General features: G+C 41.5%; 1 protein-coding gene across 1 annotated transcript; it reads left to right on the top strand.

Annotated features, from left to right (window-relative positions):
• The first annotated feature begins 2173 nt into the window (after window positions 1-2173).
• On the top strand, window positions 2174-21583 carry vapb (VAMP (vesicle-associated membrane protein)-associated protein B and C). The gene is made up of 6 exons (XM_080423370.1): window positions 2174-2427; window positions 9013-9165; window positions 13470-13573; window positions 17494-17574; window positions 18765-18944; window positions 21383-21583. Exons 1-6 carry the CDS (start codon window positions 2370-2372, stop codon window positions 21539-21541), a joined length of 735 nt encoding a protein of 244 aa, XP_080279496.1. The 5' UTR covers window positions 2174-2369; the 3' UTR covers window positions 21542-21583.
• Window positions 21584-27571: the final 5988 nt, after the last annotated feature.

Genomic DNA, 27571 nt, shown 5'->3' with positions numbered 1-27571 from the left:
ATGGACAAAAAAATATGTTTCTGTCTATGATATGCCTGTTGGTATGTGTCTCTTGCAGTGGTGTAAAAAGTACTCAAATTCTTTACTTAAGTAAAAGTACCAATACTGCAATATAAAAATACTCTCTTACAAGTAAAAGTCCAGAATTCAAAATTTACTTGAGTAAAAGTACAAAAGTATTGGCATCAAAATGTACTTAAAGTACCAAAAGTAAAATGACTAAATATTTGAAAATAGCAGATCTTACAAGCTCACAACGCGTCGCATCGCGACGCGTTGTGAGCTTGTAGATCGGCTATTTTCAAACAGCCTATGTATAAAATAGGGCTAAAGTGGTTAATGTATGTTTCATTATATCATAATTTATATCTGAAAAGTAACTAGTAACTAAAGTTTTCAAATAAATGTAGTGGAGTAAAAGTACAATATTTGCCTCTGAGATGTAGTGGAGTAGAAGTAAAAGTACTGGAAATTGGAAATACTCAAGTAAAGTACAAATAGCTCAACATTGTACTTAAGTACAGTACTTAAGTAAATGCACTTAGTTACTTTCCACCACTGGTCTCTTGTTAAGTTTCATTCTCTCTCACAGTGGTCCAAGTGGGGAAGCATGTGCGCTAACTCACTTTGGAGATCCTGTGGCAATGTTGTTGGTACAGTAATTGGTTGTGTTGCCTCACTGGCAGCCAGCCCCTAGCTATAAATACTGTATGACACTTGAGATATGTGTTTGAGAAGGATGGAGCTTCTCACTGCACTTTCAATAGTGCTGAGAGGGCACAAAGTTAACTTGGCAATTTCTGAACACCAGGCTCATTCACTATCCCTTTGTTAGCTTGTATGTGAATATACACATGTGATCCATTTTTTATTTTTACTGTATAGTACTAATTTGTGGCAGTTTGATTAATTAGGGTCCCGACTTAATCCTTTTGCTTTCAGTAAACAAAATTACTCTAAATAATGGGAATTCATTATCTGTGAATGAGTGCTGTTGTGAAAGCCTGAGCAACAGCTGCCATGGGCCTGGTACCAGAAAAGTTAAATCAATACCTACACACTGGAATTGTATATATATATATAGTGTTCTATGTAGTTAAATATTTAATAAATTCAGCTATACTACTGCTACTAATATTATTATTACTATTATTATAGGCCTATTTATAAAGCAGTTTAATCAAGCTAACAAAGTTATTTCAACAATGCTGACTAAATAATCAATGGTGGAAATAGTACTCCAATTATTTTACTTAAGTAAAAGTATTAATACTGCAACGTAGAAACACTCTGTTACAAGTAAAAGTCTGGAATTAAAAATTTACTTGAGTAAAAGTACAAAAGTATTGGTATCAAAATGTACTTGAAGTACCAAAAGTAGAAAGTTTTCAAATGTATAAAATGTATTAAATGTTTTGAAAATAGCAGATCTACAAGCTCACAGCTTGTAGATCTGCTATGTTCAAAATATTTTTATTTTCATATAGCCAAAGTTTAAATAGGGCTGAAGTTGTTAATGTATGTTTTGTAATAATATTCTAAAACTACAAAGTAACTAGTAACTAAAGTTTTCATACGGTATAACTGTAGTGGAGTAAAAGTATAATATTTGCCTCTGAGATGTAGTGGTGGAGTAGAAGTAAAAGTACTGAAAATTGGAAATACCTTGGAAGTACAAATACCTCAAAATTGTACTTAAGTACAGTACTTAAGTAAATGTACTCTGTTAAAGTAAATGTTGCTTTCCCACCACTGTAAATAATCAGTACTAGAATAAAAAACCTATACATCTATAAAATACAAAGTGCATTGAAAAATCAAACATTAAGAAAATCAAACAATACTGCCTTTTTGCTATTATTTTAATGTTGTTTTTGCTTTTCTTTTTTTGCCTTATTTTTAGATTATTTGTACCTTTTCTGTAATTGGATTCTTGCTCTGTAATGCACTTTGAGCTGCATTTCATGTCATGAAAGGTGCTATACAACAAATTAAGTTTATTATTATTATTATATTATTATTATTGAACTCAAACAGCCTAGGTGTGTACAGTAAGGTGCAGGCATAGGGTGCAGGTCCCTCTCTCCTCTGGCTGTATGAGTGGCTATGCAGCACAGGGCCAGTGACGTCGCACCATACAGCCTGCTCTCACTCCCTTCCTGCTGCATCACAACAGCCGCTAGTAGCTCGAGCAGCACCACCAGCCAGTGTACCGGGGGGCAGGATCTAAGAACCCAATTAACATCAATTAAGAACATCGCAACAACCCAGCGACAACATCATAACAAGTCCAACAACCGCCAGCAAGTGGTTGCATTGAGAAAAAGCCCCGATTCCTTTTCCTTTCCTTTCCTTCCAACCGCTGGGACATGGCCAGGCCAGAACAGGTTCTGCTCTTGGAGCCTCAGCACGAGCTGAAATTCCGAGGTAAGCGAGGGGAGAGGGGAGGAGGGCCCGTGGTGGAGGGGGGAGAGGATGGATGGAGGGTGCAGGCCCGGTGGGACAGGGGGGGACGAACCCCGGGCATAACCTGCACCACCTGTCCCCGGACTGTACCACCAGGAATAACGAGAATTCTAGAAGGACAGTTGGCCAGGTCAAACGCCACAGCAGCTCCACAGCAGCAGCCATGGAACATGACAGCTAGCTTAGTTAGCCCCGGATTAGCTTGCGCTAGCTAAAGCTAGCCAGCCAGGCCCAGGCAGTCTGTCAGAGAGACGTTTGCGCTGCAGCAGCTGACAGTCACTAAAGCAATGTGGAAATGGACGAAAGGGAACTGTATTCGGCAGGACAATAGTCAGACGAATGAATGAATGAATGAATGAATGACACTTGTCTTTCTGATAGCTTAGAGTTAACAGTGCGCATTAGCTGCAACATCCTTAGCACTGGGGGTTGTCTCGCTAGCATTAGCTTTGCTGCTCTCTGATTGGCTGTGTCGCTCTGCCTGCCTGCCTTGCTGGCCAGCTGTCATTAAACAACTTGACACAGGATGGTGATGTGGTCGTGATGATGGCAATATAAAACGTGATCCCAGGATGGGATCACGTTTTATATGCCATTCATCACGGCCACATCACCATCGTGATTTATGTCTCAGAGGAACTAATGATTATTAATGTTTCCGAGGAACTAATGGGCGTTGAGAGCAGAAGCAGGTGTCACAGGATTGCAACATCCATCCATCCCCGAATAGCTTACTTATACAGCTTATAACATTGTTGTGTTGCATTCACTTACAGCTTATAATAACATTGTTGTGTATTGCATTCACTGAGCACATTGCCCATACTCCAGATATCACACACATTAGGCTGTGTGTTGCTATTTGCGACAGATTAAAAACTTATCGTTCTCTAAGTAAGTTCTCTAAGCAATGTAAGTGACTGCAGACAACAAATTAAAATATTCAGAAAACAGCTGTAATGCAGGGGGAATTACAGCTCTACCATAAATCTAATGCTCAAATTAAGGTTTAGTGAGGTGAGGTTCTTTTTATCCTTTAGTAATGCCAGTGTAACTGGTATCACACCATTTTTTGCTGGACAGAAGAGAGTGAGTCTATACCTTGTGTACTATAGAGATTCACCTTTAATCACATGTAGCCACCCAGGCTTCAGTTAACAAACAGGCACGCGTTGTTGCTGGTCTGTTAGTTAAATTTGTACACTATCAGAGTTAAATTAACACATTATGTAGGCCATAGAGAAGCTCTCGGTGCAAACTTAGCCTTGAACCTAAGGCTGTTCGATGTGGAGGGAATGGATTTCTTCAGGCATTCATTATTTTCTTTGCATCGCTTATCCTACTTTGTCATGGCTAATTTTAACTAATGTTTTCAACACACATCCAACTCGCCACACTTGATCTGCTATTTATAAGTCCTTCACAGATAACAGCAACGGCATCAAGTGTCTGCCCAACAGAGTTCTTTTTAAACTGAATTTTGTGGTTTCTGTGAGTTGGACACTATCCCAAGGTACTTTCAGGAAGTTGTAGATCAGGTGTACAGTAGTCACTGGCGTGAGTCCTTTCATTGAAGATTGAAGCCCTCTCAGATGTTCAGCCAAGTTTGTGAGGGTCTGAATTTCCTCTCTGTGCTGGCTCAATGGGGAAGGGAAGTGTCAGTTGCTCTGGACATTTACTGGGGTGAAACCTTATCTAGAATCTGGTGTATGTGCTAATTCTGAAACAGCTTACTTCCTAGCTTTTTACAGAGTACTACTGTCCCTTAAAGGCAGACTATTTCTCCTGTCTACACTAGCTACTGTGGCATAGTAATATGTTATTTTATTGGTAGACTAAACTAAATCTCCCAGACCCACACAAATACCCAACCTTTAGATCTTATCATTGTTTTCCTAAGTGTCTAACCGATCTCAGCTATAATTTAATCTTGAGTACCTACTATGGAATGTTTAAGCCCCAATATTAAAGCTATTTGTACAGCCATTTACTGTATAGGCCCAATATTGCTATGTTGCAGGCACGGTGCCCTGGTCTAAAAGCCTTTTGGATTTTGTCAAATGGCTTTCACAAAAATAACATTGCCTTACTGAGTTATCGGAGTTTATTAAACTAGTATTAGGTCACTGGCAGCCTGGCACCATTCAAAGATGTGAAACAAAATTTGTGGTTTAAATTTGAGGTTGGCCAGTCTCATCACAAATGCTATGAAAGGTATGCAGTGGTTCAGCTTCATAACCCCTGAAATTAAGATGCAAGTGACTCTTTCTCGGCAATAAATAGGCTATTAGCCTAACCAGTCTCCTATGCATGCATAGTCAGGTCTCTGCACAGACGCACCCAACCTCCCATCACACACATGCATGCACACATATTCACACACACGCACACATATTCACACATACACACACACACACACACACACACACACACACACACACACACACACACACACACACACACACACACACACACACACACACACACACACACACACACACACACACACACACACACACACACACACAGTTAAAGTAGACTTAAAACAAGTAATACACAATAATATGTATCAATCTGGTCATATTGTCTTAGACAATGATGTATTTAAACTAAAGGGAAACCAACACATGTTATAACATCTCTATATTTCTGTCTTTCTGAAACACAGCAGTAGTTGTGCTGATAAGTTTACCCCAGTGTAGTCACTAGGGTCAAATCTGTGAATAGGAAAAACTATAACACTTGCTTGCTTTTTAGCTGCTAACATCAGTGACTGTTGTCCTTGTTCGTAGAAAAATATCTGTCTTGACTTAAGAAAGCATAAATCATGTTGATGTAATGGAGGCCATAGATGGACTGTATGGGTGTGCCATGCCAGTGCCTGCCTGCAAAATGCATAATGAGAATTATAGGAACAGATAATGGAGGGAAAGGGGAATATACTGTCATTATGGAATGTATCATGAATATAATTTCTATAGATTTCGATCATCTTCAAGAATGAACTAAAATCTGCATATTAATAGCGTGTTTCCCTTCAAACAAATTCAAATCTCTGAATTGCCTTTGTCAAAAGTGCATCCCAGGCTTCGCTAATCAATAGAGCCTAAAGTCATCGGCCAAAAGTGTAGTTTGTTGTGATGGGGGGACCGGGAAGTTGTATTCCTATTTAGGGACACTGTGCATTTGATAACTTCACCAGGGCTAAGAGTGTTTATGCAGAGAGAGGGCCAAACTCCTACTTCTTAGTTGTCCTCAATGACCCCACACTCATCCTACCTCCGAGTTGTCTTCAATGTCTCCACTCTCATTCTAACTCCTAGTTGTCCTCATTGTTGTTAGCACTCATCCTAACTTATTTTAGTTGTCCTCAATGTCCACACTCATCTTACCTCCTTTACACAATAAAAACAATACATACTGTAGGGTAACAATTGTTAAAAGAACAGAAATAAGTGCAGGTGAGAAAGGAAACCCATATAGGGCTTATACACGGTTCTCACCTAAAATAAGAAGTGTGTGCAGAAGTAGGGCTACATGATGTCATCAATGTCCCCACTTACCCTAACTTAAATCTTAGGTATATCTTTAGATATTTTATTGTTTAGGTATTCAACTTTATGGTAGGTATTTAGGTTTTTTGTTAGGTTTAAACTAGGTATTGTATTCTTAAAATACATTTTTAGGCTCTTCTATCTTCTCTTCTGTTTTTGTCATGTTGTTATTGTGGTGTGGAGACTGCGGATGGAAATGAGCTTCTAGCTAAATCCGGCATGTTTACATGAGATCATGTTCCTTTGATTGAATTCATGCTCATGTATTAATGTGTATTGTACCGTCTAAATAAACAAATCTAAGTAATATAGTAACTTAATTTAGTTATCCTCAATCTCCCCACTCATCCTAACTCTAAATTGTCCCATGTCCCCACTCCACCTAACTTCTAGTTGTCCTCAGTGTCCTAACTCCTAGCTGTCCTGTAAGTAACCTGACTTGGGCCAACCAGCCTTTATTTCTAGGATGACTGGTTTAGATTATTAAAAATACAATACATAGTAGTTGGAATACACAATACAATCTACAATTTTGGCATTTAGGAGACGCTCTTATCCCAGAGTGACTTAAAAGTGGAGGTCGGAATAAGCAGAGTAAGCATGAACTCAAGTCAATAAACAACGAGGTAAATATTCACATAAATAGATTGCAATAGAGTGCACTTTGATCGAAGACATTCCAAGAGGTAATGATCAGATGAAAAAACAAGACTTAGATCAAATTTCATTTGGAGAAGGCTGACCATGTACATTTGTTGTTGTTGGGTTTTTTTCTTTTAGCTTTTTCTTTTCAGTTTTTGTACCGTCCCGCCCAAAGTTGAATACAGATAATATTGTTTTATATAGATTAAATCGATTAGTTTGATTATTTCAATAAAGCAAAAACAGACTCGCTAGACAAAGACAAGACAAGAAAAGACAACAAGGGCCGCTCGCAGACCTGGTCAGCACAACACACAGGATCCATCCATGGATTGGTGGTTTAGTCATTAATGCATATTAAATGTAATTAATGATTAGAAAAAACTGTAGTACTGTTGTTGTGCAAGGCATGTAAGGGTCCATTTGATCACATCCGTACACTCTACAGTCTACACCAGCAATTACATCCTCACTAAGATTCTCTGAGCAATCGGAAGTCAGCAGTGTTACTTGTCACCTGTTGGAAGTCCACCTGAACGGACACAAAAAAGTACAGAGACGTGTTATCGAGTAGGTATTGTGCTATGTGAAGTCTGTGCCACCTGTGCTCATCATGCTTTCTCTTCTGATTAGCCATTTACTTCTGTCTGTCTACCAATGACTGCTTGCCAAATGTAATTCCAGCTACTGCTTGTCAAATGTCATTCTATCCCTGGGCGATATGAGGCCTATCAGCTCACCAACCTTCTCCAAATATCGACTAGGCTATAAGTCAGACTTTTTAATTAAGTTAAAATCCCATCCCAAACTATTAATACTTATTCATAAATATAAATATTTATTTTATCCCTTTGGCCCACATGTTTGGGACATTAGTCTGCAATCTGCAATCCCTGCAATCCCAAGCAACAAACATATTGCTAGTGCATTTATGTGATAAATGTGTTTATGTAACACTATCACATTGGTTGTTGGTAACAACAAATGTAAAATCGTTCTTACGACTCTTGCGGAATTTGATCTAAACCTGATGTTTCCATTTCGGCTGTTTTATGCAATATTTGATTGCACACATTGAATGATGTCCAATAAAATTACTTTCAATATTACAAATATTCTACTGTTTTCCTATGTCCTCAGATATGCGCAATCTACTGTATCCTGATATTGACCTTTTTACCATCATGTGCATCGAAATGTATCACTGCACACATTTTACCACACATTTTATTTTGAATCTTGACAGTGTTGTATGCTCCAGCACCAGTCAGCTGTGTAGTGCCCACAGCACCACTTAACCTGAGTTTACCTCTCTCAGCACTTGGTGTGAAATAAAACAAATCACTGTTGTAACGCCCTTGCTTTTTTTATATTATGAGGGCTCCAGTGTTGTTGATGAATGAGTGTTGTTGAGAGACATTAATGCATCTGGCCTTCCAGTGCCTCAGAGATGTGGTCTGTATTTACAATGCTAGCTGTAATTCGCTATGCCCTAACAGAATCAGCTGCTTTATAAAGGAGAACTCATAAGCTTGTGAAGTGGATTACTGCATGTGTACAATTCACTCTTTCAATCTCTTGAGGTGAAGTGTTGCTTATGATGTTAAGCAGCTAAGTGGGATGGTTAAACTCAAAGTTAGGTTTACAAGCAGTGCTTGGTTGAGGCAACAGGCCGAGGTGTTTATTTGAAGTATTGACAGTACTTAACTCATTGATTGCCGTTTATTCGTCACTCAATGACGTTTTGTTGATTCGTTTTTGTTCTTTTACATACTCATACAGTAGGTAGTACAATTGAGTGCCAGAATTGCTTCTATATTATGTTGTCCCAAGAGTTTTTTTCAAAGTAAAAAAAAAGTGCTTAGGAACTAGGAAGCGAGATACAGCCTTTTTCAGTTATACGTTAAGCAAGGAGTGGATGGAGCTGCAAATCTTCAGATAATTATATCTTGGGTTCTGAACATGTTTTTCCAAAAAAAGTTTTCTTACTATTTTTTCAAAAACACGTCAAACACGTCATTGGCACGTTGCGCCATAGTGGTAAAAACACATGAAACACGTTAATGGCACTCAATGAGTTAAATGTTTCTCAAACAGTGCACTATGTCTGACATGCTATGGTCTTTGATGGATTTTCTATGTCCTCTCATACTTTTCCTTGATGGTACTCAATTCCTGGAGTTAGCACACCTCTTTCTCTCACTGCACTGTTCTCACGTTCTGTCGATTCATAAACTGGGATTTTCAATCAATCTAAAAGTTGCAATAAATTGCCTAAAGAAAATATCTGTACAAAACAAACAGATGACCAATTCTAAAAAGTGGCCACTTTGTCTCCCTTTCCCCGCAGGTCCGTTCTCAGACGTGATCACCACGACTCTCAAGCTCTCCAACCCTACAGACAGGAATGTGTGTTTCAAGGTAAAGACAACAGCACCGCGCCGGTACTGTGTCCGGCCGAACAGTGGCATCCTCGATGCAGGCACCTCCATCAACGTCTCAGGTAATAAGTGAGTGAGAGGTCACGCCGATGTAGTTAACCTCATGAACCCTTGTGTCTCTAATCTGGGGTGAACATTCATCAAAAATCTCTTCAGCAATGACATTGTGTGGAGGGAAAAAAGGAGGGGGCCGAGTATAGACCCCTGGGGGCGTATCTAGGGTTTAAGTGGTTAAAGCAGCCATCTCCAGAGCCATATGTACCAGTTTAGCTTTCCTTCGCTGCCTGTTTCTGTCTCAGCTTGCAGTATTGTCCATCTAAATAAACAAAAAATACAACTTAAAAATATATTTATATAAAGATCAAGGTAGCAGGAGAGAATAGAAAAATATACTATCAAATCCTGTATGCATGCTGTTTGACATCTCATTCACCCTTGTTATTCTGTTTTATTTTCATTTAATGGGAGGAATTTAGGAACAGGGATTTGATCATCCTGCATTTCAACAGTAAAGGCGGTTACACACCGGCGAATATGCGAATATACGCAAAATTCTGACTCGTTCCGAATAATTAAAAGACGCTTTTTTCGCTCCGCGAAACTGGTGTGGAAGTTTGCATTGACTTTATAAGGTTTTTAAAAAAAACGTATTATTCGCATGAAAAAAATCGCCCCGGTGTGTAAGGACCTTGACACTGGTCAAATAAATTAAACTGTCTGTTTTGATTATGATTTTAGCTACAGTATCAGCCAGGCCTACATTTGTCCCCCCCTCCATCCTCAACTTACTCCTCCTTCTTGCTAGTTGACCTATTCCCCTTCCCCCCTCCCCAACCCCAGCCGGGCTCTATGAAGGACACAAGTACGGGCTAGGGTTTCCAGGCTACATCACCTCTGCCATTTACAACCCACCAGCTCTGGTGTCACAGTCTGCACACTGTGTCACATGGGACAGCAGTCAGTAGCGAGCGACAAACTAGCTCCAGTCTACTCTGTTAACTGCTGTCATTTGTCACCCTCATTAGGCTGATAAAGGTCACATCATGTTTTGGTCCCACCAGGATTGTAGTTTACACATTGAATCACCATTGACCTAAGGAACTCAAACCTCTTTCTGTCCGGTCTGTCTTCAGTGAGAGCCCCAGCTCTCTAATTGGAATCAGAGCAGCTCTGTAGAATCCTTAATCCAAAATTTACCAGCATTTTGCTGGTGGTAATTTCCCACGTTGCCAAGCACTGTACAGGAGTAGTAACCTCTTCCCGTCTAGTCTGTCTCTAGTCAGTAATTGTAAACAGAGCTGCTTAAAATTTACATGGAAATTTACGTCTTGTCGGAACGAGAGGGAAGGCTCTGCCACAGGATACCTACAAACCCCTGATGTGTCATTTGCTGGCTAAGCAGAGAATACAAACAGTGCTTTTGAAGCTTAACCCGGCCGAAACTTTATATGTTAAATGTAGCCCACACCACAGGAATGGTGCTGAGCTTGATTGGTGTTATCCAGCACCCATTGGAAAAATCTTTGGCCTAAAAAATCCCTGTTTCAACAAATATTGATCTGCTTTTGGGAGGAAGTCAAAAGTTCTTTATTGTCTCAAGTGGGCCTGCTAAGCTCTCAGAACATGTCAATGTTCTCAGGGTATTCCAAAAGTTAAATAACATTCTTTTGTTGCAATTATCATCATTAACTTGACAGTGCAATAGCCACAACTTTCCATAGAGCACAATTCCAGTTTGCCCACATTATGACAGCATAGGAATATCGTCATCATGAGCAGATTAAAGTGGGCACCCATCTCCCGATGTTAATAAATAAATAATAATCTCCTGATGTGTGATATAATTACCCAATGTCTGTCTAGTACCATATTTACAAAACATTCAGACTAGCAGGGCAGGAAGCCTAACCTTTTTGTTGAATGGCTTCAGCGGCTGATCCAGAATTCACCACATACTGTCATTATTTAAGCAGCCGTTTCTTTAAAAAGAAATGTGTTGCCTGCCATTGTCTTGTAGAGTAGACATACTTGCCAAAAGTCAAAGTTTACCACCATTTGGCTGGAGGCCAGAAGTAGGTGGTAAGTTCCCACACTGGAACAAGTCTGCTAACCTCTGAATTATATTGAATAAGATGGACCCAGGAGAACACACTCAGTAGTAGTGTGAGATCTGCATGGCTCCTCTGAGAAACCTGAATATAAAGGGGCTTTATGAATATAGCTTGTAGGTCATTGTGAGTTCTCCCACTAGGCCTATGACCCTTATTTACTTTTCTTTCCCACGTTTCTTTCCCAGTGTCAAGCACCTCAGTAGGTCTGCTGATCTTTGACCAATTTTTCCTCACAAACGGTAATGAACAAGGAAGACATGATGATAAGCTGTCTTCCTCAAAAAGGCGTTGTAAACGTCTTTGACGTAAGGGCAAAATGGATGCTGTATGAATATGGCCTATAGAGGGCTGGAGAGCACTGTATTGTGAATGGAACAGAAGCATTGGGAGACCGCTGTAAACACTCAAAGATGGGTATTTAATTAATTCTGTAGTTAACTTCTCTTCTCAAGGGACCCAATTAATTAGCGACAGGAAAGGGAAACTTCGCTTTACAACCCAACCTCTCCCCTTCTGATAGTTCCATTCATCAACAACAAGCAGGCAAACACGCAGATTACAATCCTGCTCAACCGTGTTGATTACAATTAATCTCAGTTTTATGAATGAATGCCCAGTGTGAAGTCAGAATACTAAATCACGCTATTGGCAGAAGAAGTGTTTCCTCTTTAAAGACTGCAGATCAAAGACATTTAGCTTACTCTTTGTGTTCCTCGAAGAACTCGCGCCCGATTTATACTTGAAAAAAAAAAGTGATCTACAAGCTCACGGCACAGGGCGACACGTTGTGAGCTTGTAGATCTACTATTTTTGATGCATAACACAGGCACGCAACTAAGTATAAATCAGGCTTCACACGCCTTCCTGCCTCCATTCTCCGGTGCTGTCCCCTCAGACCCAAGGTAGATGGCCGTGCAAATTGGGCCTGACTGAAACAGGACGTTCTCAATCTGTTCCCGCCGTCTGGTTCTGGTTTGCTATATTGAACTGCCTTGATTGCTGTAATGGCGCACTACAACTCTGAGGTTTTTCCACTCTGGGGAGAATTGGCATGTGCCATATACAAGAACCATCCTGGTAGCCACATCTGAGAGCAACCATTGCTGGCTTTGAAATTAAGAGGTCATTTGTTTCAAACCAAAGCCAAAGAATCACGCATTGCTCAGAGTTGGCACTGATATTTAAGATTTGCCTTTTGAGTTCCAGCCTGGAAGTATTTTTTTTTCAAAACTGCAACAAACGAGAGAAAAAGATCACGCATCAGTAGTCATTTTTATCCCCTCTCCACTGCAAGGCTCCCTTAAGCTCTGACTGGAATGTTTTTTTTTTTTTTACCGACATATGAAAGTGATCATTGTAAATCATCGTTACAGCTTTAAAATACCTTTTCGGCCACTGGAATGACATCAAATAACACACCACCGACTCAAGTGCGCTGATGTGGTGATGGGTTAAAAAGTACCATTCCAGCCCCACACCTGCTTTTTATTAGAGCGATATGTAACGTTGAGATGAAAAACAACGGCGTTAGAAGCTGTTGGAAAGATTACCCCCCAGGGTATTTGTAGATCCATCAGTGTTTCGCTGTCATGGTAACACTAACATGGAAATAAATCACCTCCGCCATATTTCCGAGCAGCAGGGGTGAGCGCAGAGCCTCAGAGCTGCCTAGGCCCCTAGTTTACCGTTTTGACAAATATACGGGCGCTCGACGCTCACTAATTCCCCTTTTAATACTTTGGACTGATCTGGAACACTGAGTTAAGAGTGGGGAAAGTCGCTGACGAAGAGTGCTGAGGGCCTAATCGCTGACATTCCATAAGTGTTCACGTTCAGGAGGGACAAGTTTTATTGCTTAACTTCACCTGCAAATCAAATCCTGCCTATCTACTGTGATTTGGATGATGTTAATGCAATTATCCACCTGACTTGTCGCTGTTGGTTAGAGTTGAATTAAAAGCAACAACTATAAATGTTTCCTTGCTGTAGATAGGACAAGGATATGCTCATTTTAACTTGATATTTAATATTTTAACCACTTAAACCCTAAATACATTGTTGACCAGGTCCCCCAGGGTTTTATACTGGGTCTCCTCCTTTATTCCGTTTACACCATATCTGTTAGCCGAAAATACGCGATCTACTGTACAAGCTCGGCTATTTCTGCCGAATGTTCACATGACATGCCCAGGATAGGGACGCTTAGGTTCATGTGGTTAATGCTGACTTTATTTGTGTGTCTTGTTGTGTTGCAGTTATGCTGCAGCCTTTTGACTATGACCCCAATGAAAAGAGCAAACACAAGTTTATGGTCCAGTCCCTGCTGGCACCGCCTGACATGACCGACATGGAGGGAGTTGTGAGTACCCTGACTACAGACACACACACACACACACACACAGACACACAGACACACAGACACACAGACACACAGACACACAGACACACAGACACACAGACACACACACACACACACACACACACACACACACACACACACAAGAGTTCTAAACAGGCCTGATAATTAATGTCCGACCCGAACCGGGCCCGGCCCGAACCAAGCCTGGCCAGAGCAATTACCATACTTTTAGGCCAGAGACCGGCCCGATAGCCTGAAAGTAAAAAAAAAAAAAACAAGTTCATGCCAGAAATGGCTGCGTGTGCTGGCTCAAATCACAGTAGGCTACGGGTAACGGGATGAGAGAGAGAGAGCCACATAATTCACACGAGAGGGGAAAAGAGAGCGAGTGATAAAGAGAGGGAGAGCGAGAGAAAGAGACGTCATATGGTCGCATCTAATTAACTTCTAGTAGGTGAATATATATCCCCGCTGTGACTCTGTGTAGTGGACACACTCACGCACGCACAAATGTGCGCATGCGCACACATAAAAAACAAACATCCATGAATGGACATGATAAAGACTCACCAGTCATCGCTAGGCTAGACGATCGAAAAAGGTCTGTACTTCCCACAGTGCATAGTTTTCACGTTGTAAAAAGGTTAATTTGAGAGGGAGCCCACAACTTATAATCCATTGCCCAGGGAGAAGTCTCCCCCCAAGGCTTTCTGACAGAAAAACGTGGCCACTTATTTCATCGGTTCTCAGTTCGTCTTGCACGACAAGCATCAACAAATGGCTTCAACTAGATTCCTGGAGCTGGGAGCAGAACTTCAGAATAAAACTCACAATGATGACTTGTCAACAGTAGATTTTATTTTGGAGTTCATGTACTTGGAAGTCAGTGCACAGCGTAGGCGATCTTCTTACTGGCAGTCGACGCAGAACAAAACACACAAAACATTCCGTTCTCGTTATCCTTCTTTACCACAACTAAGTGTGCTCACTTGTTTCTTATATAGCTTGTAGATCTGCTATTATTAATTAAATAAATACAAATTATTTTTTTCTTTTCTTTTCACGCAACCCAAGCCCAGCTCAATTAGCATACATTATCGGCCCCGGGTCGGGCAGGGTCGGATTCAGGCAGAATTTCAGAAACACGCACACACACACACACACACGCACATACACACATAGATGTCCAGCAACATGCATAGACATACTGTATATACTCTGAATCTGCTATAACAATTACAAAAATGATGAAAAAACTTAAGTACACACTTCTGCATGTTAGGGCTAGGCAATATATAGATAATATATAGATATTATATTGATATTGTCATATGAGACTAAATATCATCTGGGATTTTGGATGTCATGATATAGCATAAGTGTTGTCTTTGACCTGTTTGAAACACTTGAGCCCTATTTTATACTTACATTTTTCTTTTTAAAAAATAGGGAAATTAGCCAATCTAGCATACAACGCATCGCAAGTTAGGGCAACTCACAGCCAGGGCGAGGACCTATCTTGACGACGGTGTGTGTGGTCCCGTTGGCGCTCTCATTATCACATGCTCACATACAGTCGTAAATTAACTGCAACACGCTGGCGTGACACTTGGGAATTTGGTATTGTGTTGTGACACACACAAAATCGTGTAAGCCTACGTATACCACACACAGACATTGCACACAGTACACACATCCCGTGGAACAGTTACAAAGGAGACACTGTACAGAGGCAGAGAGTGAAGCCCAGTGGGTTATTGTGTAAGCCAATGTGAGGTTCTAGCAACACTTGAGAGCAGATTGAGAGTGTAAGGAATAGCCTGCAGCGCCCTGCTTGTGGTCGATCTCTACCCACTGTAGTTTCCCCTCTTTCACGGCCCAACAACTGTAGACCCAGAACACAATGAACAGAACTCCCACTGGTAATACACAAGACCAGATTTTTTTCCCATATAGGCAGGTTGACTAACAACACAGTTATTTGCACCAATGGCCTCTGGGAGCAGTTGCCGGGGGGAGGGGGATCCACTAGGGTAGTTTGAAGAATCGGAGTCAGAATATTGCCAAGTATGACGTTTTGTGCAAGGAATGTTTCTTTTGCATGTGGTACTCTGACAACCCAACAAAGCCACTGAACACAGGGACTGCTGACCATCTAAGTACATGCACATACTGTACAGGATTTACTAGAGTCTAGACTGTATACAAACAGGCAACAAATACCACTTGTTATTAGACGTTGGAGCATTATTCAAGAACATTTCCTTGGCCAGCCCCATCCATTTATTTGAACCATAAGACAATTTAGGCTGTCAATGCCCCGGTGAACTTGGGATGCACTGATAATATGTTTGGATATCAGAAGAAAATTAAGCAATATACACTCATGGACGTGCTTTGCAGTCATATTGACAGGACAGTGATGCAGTCAGGAACAAGCTTACTCTGAGTTCTAAGCATCACTGACATCACTGACACCCTCAAGTGTATTGTGATTATACAATGGTTACCAACAAAATAAAACATGCACTCAAAACGTATTCATATTGTGTGGCAATTCGCTCTCAAAAGAGCTAGTGTTGTGTCTGTTTCCCTGGAAATTTAGTCTGACTGAGACATGAACTAGAAACTGTTGACTCAGCCATGAGCCAGCCAACTTGAGCTAATGAGCTAAATAGAGATCGTGATTAGAAAAACAAAACTTCCCTGTTAGCTCGATCTCGTAACTTGTAAGATATCCGCTGTTTTCTTTTTAGCTTTTACGTCTGCAAACTTACCATGCATTCTTAAACTGGTACCACTATCACTGTGTCACTGACTCACCAGCACAGCTGATAGAGAAGGGCAGAGTTTTGGACAAAACTCGTCAAGCACGTGTTCAACTTTACTAGTAATTTACCCATGTCAACAGGAGGTTTCTGCTCTTTCTGTTGTTGTAGTGTCTCTCATCTGTATCTGATCAGATGTCTGAGGATGAGCCCTCTGTGCGGTCATCTTGACACCCAGCCTCAGCAGGAGGGGTTCTTGGCTTCTCTGAGCTCTCTCTGTTTGGTTGAATGTACCACAATGTTTGACAGATAACCTCCTCTATTTGTTTCTCTCCCACTGATTGAAGTTGAACTTCATACTGTCTTACTCCCAATTTTTTTCTTTTATTCTTTTGATGGAGCTAATAAGGTTTACTTTGGACTTGCACAAAGTCAGCTCTTAACCCTTTAAGACCGGGAACGCATCTGTGTCATTTTAAGATTTCTTTGGCTATTCAAAAATAGTGAATAGCAAATCTTTGAATATATATTTGAATAAACATTTTCAACTCTGTTACAACTTCTGGGGGTCCGTGGAACAAAATATTTTGAGATGGGGGTCCACGCCCAAATATATATATTTTAGGATTTAGAAGACATTTGTAGAATCCCCAGAACCAAAGATTTGAGTCACAAACGTTCACTTTACAAAATAAATATTAAAAGATTTGCACACATTTTTACGTTTTCTTTCCAAAATAGCAGATCTACAAGCTCATAGCGCGGCACTCTCGGTGCCGCGCTATGAGCTTGTAGATCTGCTATTTTTGAATAGCCCAAAGAAATCTTTACCATTGTGTTACTGGACAGGATCTGGGGGGGGGGGGGGCTGTGAAAACTTGATACCATGTACAGTAAATGTGTTTGATGCTTTGTACATACGTGTGTAGCAAAAGTGTTTTTCAACAGGGCATCATGTAGATGCTATCCATGGTTTATTCATCCATAGTTGGAAATGACAAAACAACAGTACATAAGCACATTATTACAAATTGTGAAATACATCATGAAATACAATCATTCAATATTTGTCTGTTGGTATTGCAGTATTCTGTGCTGCCTTGCCTAGGCGCAATAACAATGAGACTGTCATGTTATACTGCTTGTATCTAGTGGAAGGAGGCCAAGCCAGATGAACTGATGGATTCCAAGCTGAGGTGTATGTTTGAGTTGCCTGTGGAAAATGAGAAAACGGTAAGCACACACGCACTCTCCTCTCTACTTTCCTCCTTCACCCCCCCCCCCCCCCATTCTCCATTCTGTCTCCTCTTTTTGCTCTCCCAGCATCCTTGTGTCTTTTACCGCTCTGCTGAGTCCAGTTCTGTCTCCTTCTCTCTTACTCGCTCTTTCCTGTCTTACTCAACCTTCCTTTCCTTTTCTCTGCCTCTCTAGCTCTCTCACACAGACACACACACACACACACACACACACACACACACACACACACACACACACACACACACACACACACACTCCCCTTTGCCTTCTTTTTCTCACTCAATCTTTCTCTCCTCTTCACTCCCTCTATTCTCTCTCCCTTTCTCACACACACACACACACACACACACACACACCCACACAATATCGTCTCTCCCACATATTATCTCTCTCTATCTCTCTTTTAGTTTGTCCTCATTCTCTCCCTCTCTCCATCTCTGCCTCCATCTTATCATACCGACCCCCAGTGCGAGCTCTCTCTGTCCAGGCATTGTTATCAACAACCCATCAGGAGGGTGCGTGCACACTCCCACACGCACTCTCTCTCGCTCTTTCTCTCTCTCTCTTGCACGCTCTCTCTCCGTTTCTCACACACCGTTTTTTATAGTTCTGACTTCTCCCAAACCACATGCAGCTGCAGACATTAGCTCCCTGTTGGATGAGCCCAGTTGTGCAGGTTCCACAAACACCAGGAGGGGATAAATTGCCTCTTGTTGCTGTTTTCAATTCATTAAGAGCTGTGAGATACATCCACATGGCTCCCAGTCGGCGCAGTGCACCACAATATCTGCTGTACAAGAGATAACAGCTGATAGGCAGGAAACAGCTTGATCCACTTATGAAGGGACGACCCTAGATGAACTCTCCCACTGACATGATAGGAGGCTGGAATGTTTGTGTGTGCTTGGTGCATGTATGTATGTATGTGTGTGTGCGTTCGTGCACATGCATTTGTGTTTGCACATGTGTATGTGTTTTTGTATTTGAATGTGTGAGTACACGGTACCTATGGCGCTGTGTCTCTGTGCCTAATACCGGCGCCCTCATCACCACAGGCAATAAAACATTATCACAGTCCCTCGCATCCCTGTCGCTCAGGGAACTGCTTATCAGTGACACCCAATGCGTACCTGACATCTCACCTCCTCTTTAAACACACCCAACAGCACGACATGGAGTCCAACAAGATGATGTCATCCGGCCTGCTGAAGTCGGAGTCCTCCACGCTGTCCATGAAGTCCATGAGCTCCACCCTGGACGATGGGGAGGTGAAGAAGATCATGGAGGAGTGCAAGAGGCTGCAGATGGAGGCGCAGAGGCTACGGGAAGAGAACAAACAGATCCGGGTGGGTGAGAAAGGCTTTCATAGTCAAGAGTTGTTGTTTTCTTTAAGACGGTAAAAGTACCGATCATGTCGAGTCAGTGCAGCTTGAAATTAAATACAGGTGTGAATACAAAAGGACGTGACTAATAGCTGATCCATGAAATAAGAAGTCCTATACAGAAAACAAAAGCAAACATGAAAACAAATGGTATTGTATTGAACTACTCGTGAACAAAGCCTTCACAATGAATTCTGAGTATAGGCTCTGTGCATAAGTGTAGTCCCAGGCTTCCAGAAGGTGACATACCCGTTTCATACCATCATTTTCCCATTATTTGGCTCGGCAGCAGATTTGAACAGGAAACGCACATTATTAAGGCGTCATATTTATGTCCGATTCAAATCTACTGCAGAGCAATGTGCCATGTTCAGAATGCAGTCAGTAAAGCTGGACAAAATATCAAAATCAGTTTAAAGAAGTGGGAGAAATTCTTTTTTTTCTAGCACGTTCCATCATTTTGTAGCTTTTTGTGAGAAGGGAGAGGATAGAATAGAGTAAGAGCAGGAAAGAAAAAAAATGGATAGATACAGGTCAAAGAATCAAAAAGATACAGTATGAACATTTACATAAATGAGGCGAGATTAAAAAAAAAGGTGCAGTGTTCTTAAGGTGCAGTTCACTAGACCAGTTTGTGCAACAAGGAAAGGTAAATCCACATAGTTCACATAGGTAAATCCACATCAGGTAAAAACATGCAAGGTAAGTCCACTGATTTATAAAAATAAAAAAGGAATGTTAATAACATTTAAAATTATAATCTAAAGAAATCCTCGATTATTTCCACAGTGGCGACTAGTGGTTATAATAGTCGCCTCGTCAACTACACACACACAGATTTCGTAAATTATAGTATTGATATTGTGATTTGAGACTGGATATATCGTATAGGACTTTGGATATCATAATATCATGATATGGCACAATCTTTTTTGTCCATATCGCCCAGCCCTTCCTACACGGCAGTTATACTCTCCCCATGAACCTCCTCACTGTCCCCAGGTGTGTTGGTTGTCCAAAGACTCCACACCCTTCCGGGTCAACAATGGGAGTTGGCAGCAGTACACACAGTAGGGAAAGAAAGTGACAAAACATGCATACATTTTACAGTGGAGTGTAACTTTAATATTAATACAATGACATTTCTGTTTTTATTTTATCTTTTTTTACACTATTTATCATAGGGTTGTATCAAACCTCACATGCCCTTTGTCAGCCCAGTAATAGATGGTAGAAAGAAAAGCTTGACATGTGTATCAAAGGGTTGCGAGTCTTGACTCAAACACATGATGTCCATGTACATTATATATCCCCCTTTGATGTTTTTAAACCAAGCCCCTTAAACCTACATTCTAAAGAGAATGCTTTCAAAAGGGCATCTTGGGCTGCTCTAAACGGAAGAACTGAGCAGTGAGTCAGACAGTCACTCCTAAAACAAGTAGAATAGAAGGGAGGGCTGATTAATTCAAAGTTGAAAACTTTCAAGTGCTATTGCAGCAGCACCCCACCCCTCCTTTGGTCCTTTATACTTTGAATTGATCCTTAATCAGCGGCAGACCTCAGTCTTGTAAGCTCCCAAGGCATTTTTGGTCCGTCGATGAGCATGTCATCAATCACAACCATCATTGAAGTAGGGTTTAGGCTTTGTGCTTTTAAATATCTGGCTGGCGATGAGTCACACACACACACACACACACACACACACACACACACGTGTGCACAGTCATACACACGCACATGCACTCACACACTCATATACACGCTTCACATTCCCTCTCTCCCACATATACACTTTGCATGTCTCTCTCACACACACACACACACACACACACACACACACACACACACACACACACACACACACACACCACTGACAGCCAAGTGAGAGACACCCCAACACACCACCACTACCTCCCCTTTAAGTGTTGCCAGAGGCAGAACGACTGTTGGCCGCTCCTGCGGCTCAGATTAAACTAACAGAGAGACCCCCCGTCCCCCCTCCCCTCCCGCTGCTGGGAAATCAAGAGTGTTAAAGCCTGGCGCCTTTTTGTGGTCCTCGGAGGGTTAGGTCAAATGCAGATTTAAGCATATCCCTTTTCTTGAATGAATATAACTTTATCTTAGTGACTGATTGATACACTGACCCCTCTCTCTCCCTCTGCTGTCCTAATCTCCTCATCTGTCCATCTGTCTTGCTCCGTTTCCTGCATCAATTCACCCTTTCTATATTCCACCTCCCTCCTTCCTTTCATCCTTTTTTTTTTTGTACTTGCTTCTTTACTTTCTTCCTACCTGCCTTGCTTTCCCCGATTTGCCATTTCTTAACCAACCCCCCCCCCCATGTCTCTTCCACCCCATCTCCCCTCCCTCATCTTCCTCACCTCTGTGTTCCCCGACCACAGGAGGATGACGGTTTGCGAATGAGGAAGAGCAACGTGATGTCATCTCAGCACTCCTCCTCAGTTGCCATGGTGAAGGAGGAGGGCCTGAGTGCCCGCACGGTGGCCCTCATCGTGCTGTTCTTTGTGGTGGGCGTCATCGTGGGCAAGTTGGTCTTGTAGAGCACAGTACGGTTCGGTCCAGTCGGCCCACAGCATGCTTTTTTGGGGGTGGGGTGGGGAGGGGGGTTGGGTGGGGAGGGGCGGGTGGTTATGAAACAAACAAACGCAAATTCCAAGGTGAGATGTACAATTGCAAATCGAGTCATTGTGTTATGAACAAACCAACCAAACTGTTACAGATCTTGCCTCTACGTAAACATTACATAATCCTTTTCTGGCCCCTCTTCCTGAAGTTTCATGTTATACAGATAACCATTTCTGGGGGCTAGGGTGGGGCGGGGAACGGTTCGGGGGGAGGGGGTTGGTAACATGACTTATTGCTAGTGATTCAGACGGATTTTCTAACACTGGCGAGCAGGTGGCGGCTGTGGTAGTGGTGGTGTATTGATGGCAGTGGTGCGACTGAGTCAGTTTGCATTGTGTGAATGTCATATAAGCGTATTGTGGTTTCTTTTTCTAAGTGACAAAGGCCTGAGCCTACGTATATCTATACGTAACCCCACACCCCGACTGTACAGTATACAGTATTTCAAGGTTTGCCGTGTTCCTTCCAGCAAAACCCCCTTTACAGGAAGGTGGGATTTGCAGCGAGATGTTCCAGAGAAAGGCTAGGCGTTAGTCAACACAGGGCTATTGTCAATCAAGATGACTCCTCCAATCAGAGGCTTTGTATAGACCGGCTTGTCTTTGATTGGACAAAATGTGATCGAGTATATCGTACACAATACTACAACACCATAATCCCCCCCAACCACCCACCTACCTGTCTGGTTGATTCCCTTTACCCTATAACTCAATCACCATTTTCCCAGTTGACAGAAGAGATACTTGATTGCATGCCTCCACAGAGCGTGTTTGGATTTGGACTTTTGAATTTAATTTAAATGCTTTTATTATTGTGATAATGATGTTGTTTTGGCTGTAGGTTTGCACAACTCAATCTTCTGATTTATCTTTGTTTTTTTCTCGCAGTTTTATGAATTTTGTTGTTACTAAAACTAAAATGAGCTCCAGGTTGGTAAGATTGGGTTATTTTTCTAAATGGTTTCTGGATGTAAGCCGTTTGCCTTGTGACCTGTTTGGGCAAGTTATTCTTAGGCAGAGAGAGAGTGAGCGAAAGTTAAGTAAGTTGAAAGAAGGTACATGTAGAGTCAAATGAATATTTTACGCCGTTAACTACACTGAGGTGCAATACATAATCTCAAATCTTGTTCCATGTCAAGCATATTGTGCTTTTCCTGTTTGTTTTTCCTGTTGTTTTGTCATACTGTCCTATTAAGCCATATATTTGTTGGCATTGTTATGACAGGGCAAATATATGTCTGTCTGCGGAGTTTGTGTTGTCCTGTTCCAGCTCTCCACACTGTCCCAAGTTTTATTCCACTGCTGTGTACAGTCTTGGTTTGATTTGCATTCATCAGTTGACTATTCCCAATATATCCACTTGAAGTTGTTCATTTTAATGCACTAAGGTTGAAAGAATGCAACATATACTGTATTTTAGACTGCTTTTTTGTTTGATCTTGTATCTGACCCGTGAGGGGGGGGAGAAGAGCGTATAACCCGTCCTCAAGGGACCACATTGTACTGTTCAAGCATTAAGTTCTTGTTTTGGGTTTTTGTTTCAAAAATAATACTAATAAAAAAAGGAAGACAATACACTCAAAATGTTTCATCTCACAATTTGCATATTGTGGATAAGACAATAAACGGTTCCGTGATAAGGAGTATTATTTTGGATGAAGGAGAGAAATGAGGAGAATTTGCTGTACCTACATGTGATAAGTGGGGTATGGGAGGAGTACATTCACTCCCAATAAAGCTGAAAGAGAAAAGTGATTAATTGATTCTACTGTAAAGTGTAAAATCTTAAAGCCTGACTTATACTTAATCGTACAACCGCGTCCCTCATCAAAAATAGCCAAACTACATGCGATGCATTGTGAGCTTGTAGATCGGCTATTTTCGGCGTGTGATACCGTCGCATAAATTAAGCACAAGTGTCAGATTAAGTTGAGTGTGAAAAGTTTTACTCTTAAATGAACACTTACAGTTTATGTAGAGGTGGGCAGATGGATCTGGAGGCTAGGAGCTAACCACAGTCAGGCGTTGTATATTTCTACTGTACCTCTGTCAGGGTGCTGGGTTGAGGATGACTTGCTGCTTAAAGGGAGGGCAGATTAGGCCTGAGCTACAGTCCCATCCTGGGTTGTGAAGAGACCTGGGTCCATTATTGTTTGAAAAATAAATCTCAGACTTCCGTTTTATTAACCTGCTTGGGAGCACCAGAGGGAGATGGGGTTTCATGTGACCCATATTTCTGAGTACCAGAAAGACTCAGACAGGCAATGACAGAAAAGTAATCAAACTAAAAACAAATGTACTTTGTGATTGACAAATAAATACAACAGTTTGTACTCGGGCAGGTCACAAGAAACGCGAAGGAGAATTATTTTTTACATACGTATGAATCCTGGTCTGCTTGTGAACACACTACATTGACCTATCCTGGAGTCTCTGTCCATCACCGTGATCAATGTAAGCAGTCAGGCAACTGTTTTGTATGTATATAAATAAATAAATAAGTCTATCTGAGATGATTAATATTCCTAGTCTAGTAGTCTCTCTGGTGTATAAAAAAACAACCCAACCTTGTTGGACTATGTAGCATCTTAATAAATTAAATTAATAAAGCCCCTACCCAACTCTGTGTGAAGTTATTTCCTGTTTGCTTAATGAGACGCATGCACAACAGTATAAACAATTTTGATCTCCCCATCAGAAGCAGGCCGTGCTAGCTAACAGGTTTTTTATCAATCACATTAGCTTGTAATTTGTCTGACATTTTGCATTGGTCAGTCTCATTACCGTCATCGCAGAACAACAGTGTAATTACAGCACACTCCCTGTCACCAAATAACCACTGGCAGTTTGAGGCAGAAAGCTGTCACGGCCTGCAATTAGCACTCACATCACAGGCAGAGACACAGCCACAACTTCAAATCCACAGCCGTGTTTGCTCATTAGTTCCTTCGTCTCTTGCTTGATTTGGCTGAAGTAATATTTTCAGTGGGATAAAACGTGTTAAAATATATTGTTGGCAGGTAATTAATTACCCGTTTGGCTTTGACATATGTAGCTGTGGTGTTGAATGAAAACATGTTGATTCGTCCAATGTTATTGTATCTTTAACAGCCAGGGACCTTGCTTGTCTACACCTCATGGTGGAGGCAGCAGAGCTGTGCTACTGAACAAGTACGCTCTCTGGAAAACGCAACCAGTGTGCACCTGGGCTCGGTAGCGCCTCAGCTGTTTGGCTTGGCCAAGGTGAGGTACAGCTGGAGGATGCTCAGTGGTGGAAAAGAACCAATATTCATTTACATTTTTACGTCCTGCTGGGAAATATTCCATATCCAAAGTAAATCGCGGAGGAATGCTTCAGGATACGGAGAGAATCCAAATTATTCAAGGGGTCTTGGGGTTTGCTCCTCACCTGAAGCAAAGGTCAGAGAGTCAGTAATGGATGTTCAAAGTACATTATTGCAGCTGTTTGAAATGCCAAAGGTGTGATGCAATCCCATGCACCTCAGACAGCAGCTGGCTGATTGATGAGGCATCGCTTCATTGCCTTTCATATTAACAGCCAATAAACATGTCTAGCCGGTTCTACTGCATGCTGAATTGTGCCACTAGGTCTTTCCCTGTAGCGTTTCCCATGCCTTTTGATTGTGTTGAAATATGTTGTTGAAAGGGATGTAAACGATCATGCAACAAATGCAAGTTAATACTTTTTCTATGAATCCATTTGAAATTATGGTTCTTATTGTCACCCGTGACTACAAGAGAAACCACATCAGATGTTGATCTCTCACCTTTAAACTGGATGACTTCCAATGGCTGCAGGCTTCTCCTCTCCCTTATCCAGAGATTGTGACTGCTGTTTAACCGTTCTGCTTCTATCCCACCCTATTTCTATGGATCTGGTCCTCATTGAGGTCTGCGCCATAAACTTGATGTCTGGCTGTGTTTCGAAGTTGGAAAACATATAAAACATTGCAGCCCCGAGTCCACTGCATTCAACTATGCATCAGGCCGACACACTCTCCCCCAAGAATAGATTTCTTGGTGTTAACTGTATGCTGTAATTACTTTTGGCAAACTGATGTGTATTGTTTTAAACTGTTGTAGAAGCCCGCAGAGCAAGCGATCCGTCTTCCTCCTCATCAACAGTTTTTTAAATCAAACTGGCACATGCAGACATTTGATTGGTTTTACCTCTGTATGGCCATCAAGGCAGACCTGTTTGGCACGTACTAGATAAGCCAAATAATCTTAAAATCTACTTACAGCCCATGGGCATGGTCAAGCAAAGAGCTCTGTGTGGGAGTTGTGAAATGTTTGGGTCCGTACTGTTACTGGGAACAGGACAGTCAGTGTGCCAAAATGGTTGGAGGCATGTCAACTGGCAGACACTGGACTGGGAGAATAGCCCTGTGGCAGCTCTCTCCAGCAATAGCATTTTCAATCCTGTGTGATCTTAACCTTAGAACAGAAACATGACCCATATTCAACAGGCCTCCAGAACCTGATCAATTGCTATAATTGCTATATGGTGATCTCCTTCTGTCAAGTATGTCCTACATGCCACTTGAATATTAAGGGCTTACTAATTGAATATTAGAGGTTGCCTCATCTGCTGAGATTTTGCAAATGAATAATGTCTATATATTAAGTCTCTAACGGAATAGATTACGGCTGGTGATTTGCCTGGGAACTGGGACATAATATGTCCCATCCCATCAGTATATTATGCTGATGGATGAGGAGTCAGCTCAAACATTGTAGGACTATTCAACAGTGGACTATTGAACATGCTGCTCAATAGGTGGGATCTGGTAATTTGTTGAGAATAGCCAAACATTGTGGCCTATTTTTCCAGATGAGTATGAGGTCATGACAGAAATGAGGCTGCTCGGCTTTGGCACAAGATCAAGCAGGAAAGCACTGCCCCACGCTGCAGTCCTGCTCTCCAACACACTGCCTTGTTCATTTGATTCACGGGACCAGGCATTCTTTAATAGCGTTCATTCAAACGAGCCAGCCCACTTATGGATGATGTTCCCTATTTATACTTTTCAAATTCGCATATAAATAATGGCATTTTCCTAACAGAGCTTGTTAAATGAAAAGGAAGAGAGGGCAAGCTGATTTGAATGTTATTGTTACTACTGCAGTGATGTCATTCCAAACGGCCATGTGTGTACTGTGGTTTTGTGTTGTGGTGCTCATACTGTAGGCTGCATTGTACTGTAAGCTTTTTATGAGGAGACTGGAAATAGTAAAGTAGAAACAGTGGATAGAAAAACATACCTCTGTTGCCTCGACTCCATCCCGTTTTCCTCGGCCTCAGTCCAGAATCACTTTTTTTTTTACCAGGGTATTTGTCAGGCATACCCTCCACATTGTTAGTGGTTTGGAAACTCACTTTCTCTGAAAGGAAATTCTTAAGGACTTGTTTTGTTTTCTTTAAAGGAGCATTCTTTTCCTTAAAGGCAAGGCAACCGCTGGTGTTTTTTTTTTTTCACGCTTGGTTCCACCGATGTAATCCATCATTTGTTTCAGTTAACATGGTTAGATACAAACATAAGGAACAATACTTTATACTGGCTAGAAAGACAAATATATTGAGCTACATTGAATCAGACATGTATCTGTGTTCTGTGTGTTCAGAGTAGTATTAGGGGCGGCAGTGGCTCAGGGGTAGAGTGAACTGGAAACTGCAAGGTTCCCAGTTCGATCCCGAGCTAGGGCGCTCCCCCAGAGTCAGTGTCGAAGTGTCCTTGAGCAAGACACTGAACCCCTAATTGCTCCCGATGAGCAGGTTGGTGCCTTGCATGGTTTCCTCCTCCATCGGTGAGTGTGAATGGGTGAATGTAATGCACAATCTATGTAAAGCGCTTTGGATAAAAGCGATATATAAATGCACCATTTACCATTTATTAAACTACACACATTCTTTCAGGTTCAGGG

This window comes from Gymnoscopelus braueri, assembly GCF_963280865.1.
Source record: "Gymnoscopelus braueri genome assembly, chromosome: 3".
Taxonomy (NCBI): Eukaryota; Metazoa; Chordata; class Actinopteri; order Myctophiformes; family Myctophidae; genus Gymnoscopelus; species Gymnoscopelus braueri.
Note: the sequence above shows the minus strand (reverse complement) of the source record. Positions and strands in the feature narration are given on the sequence as shown.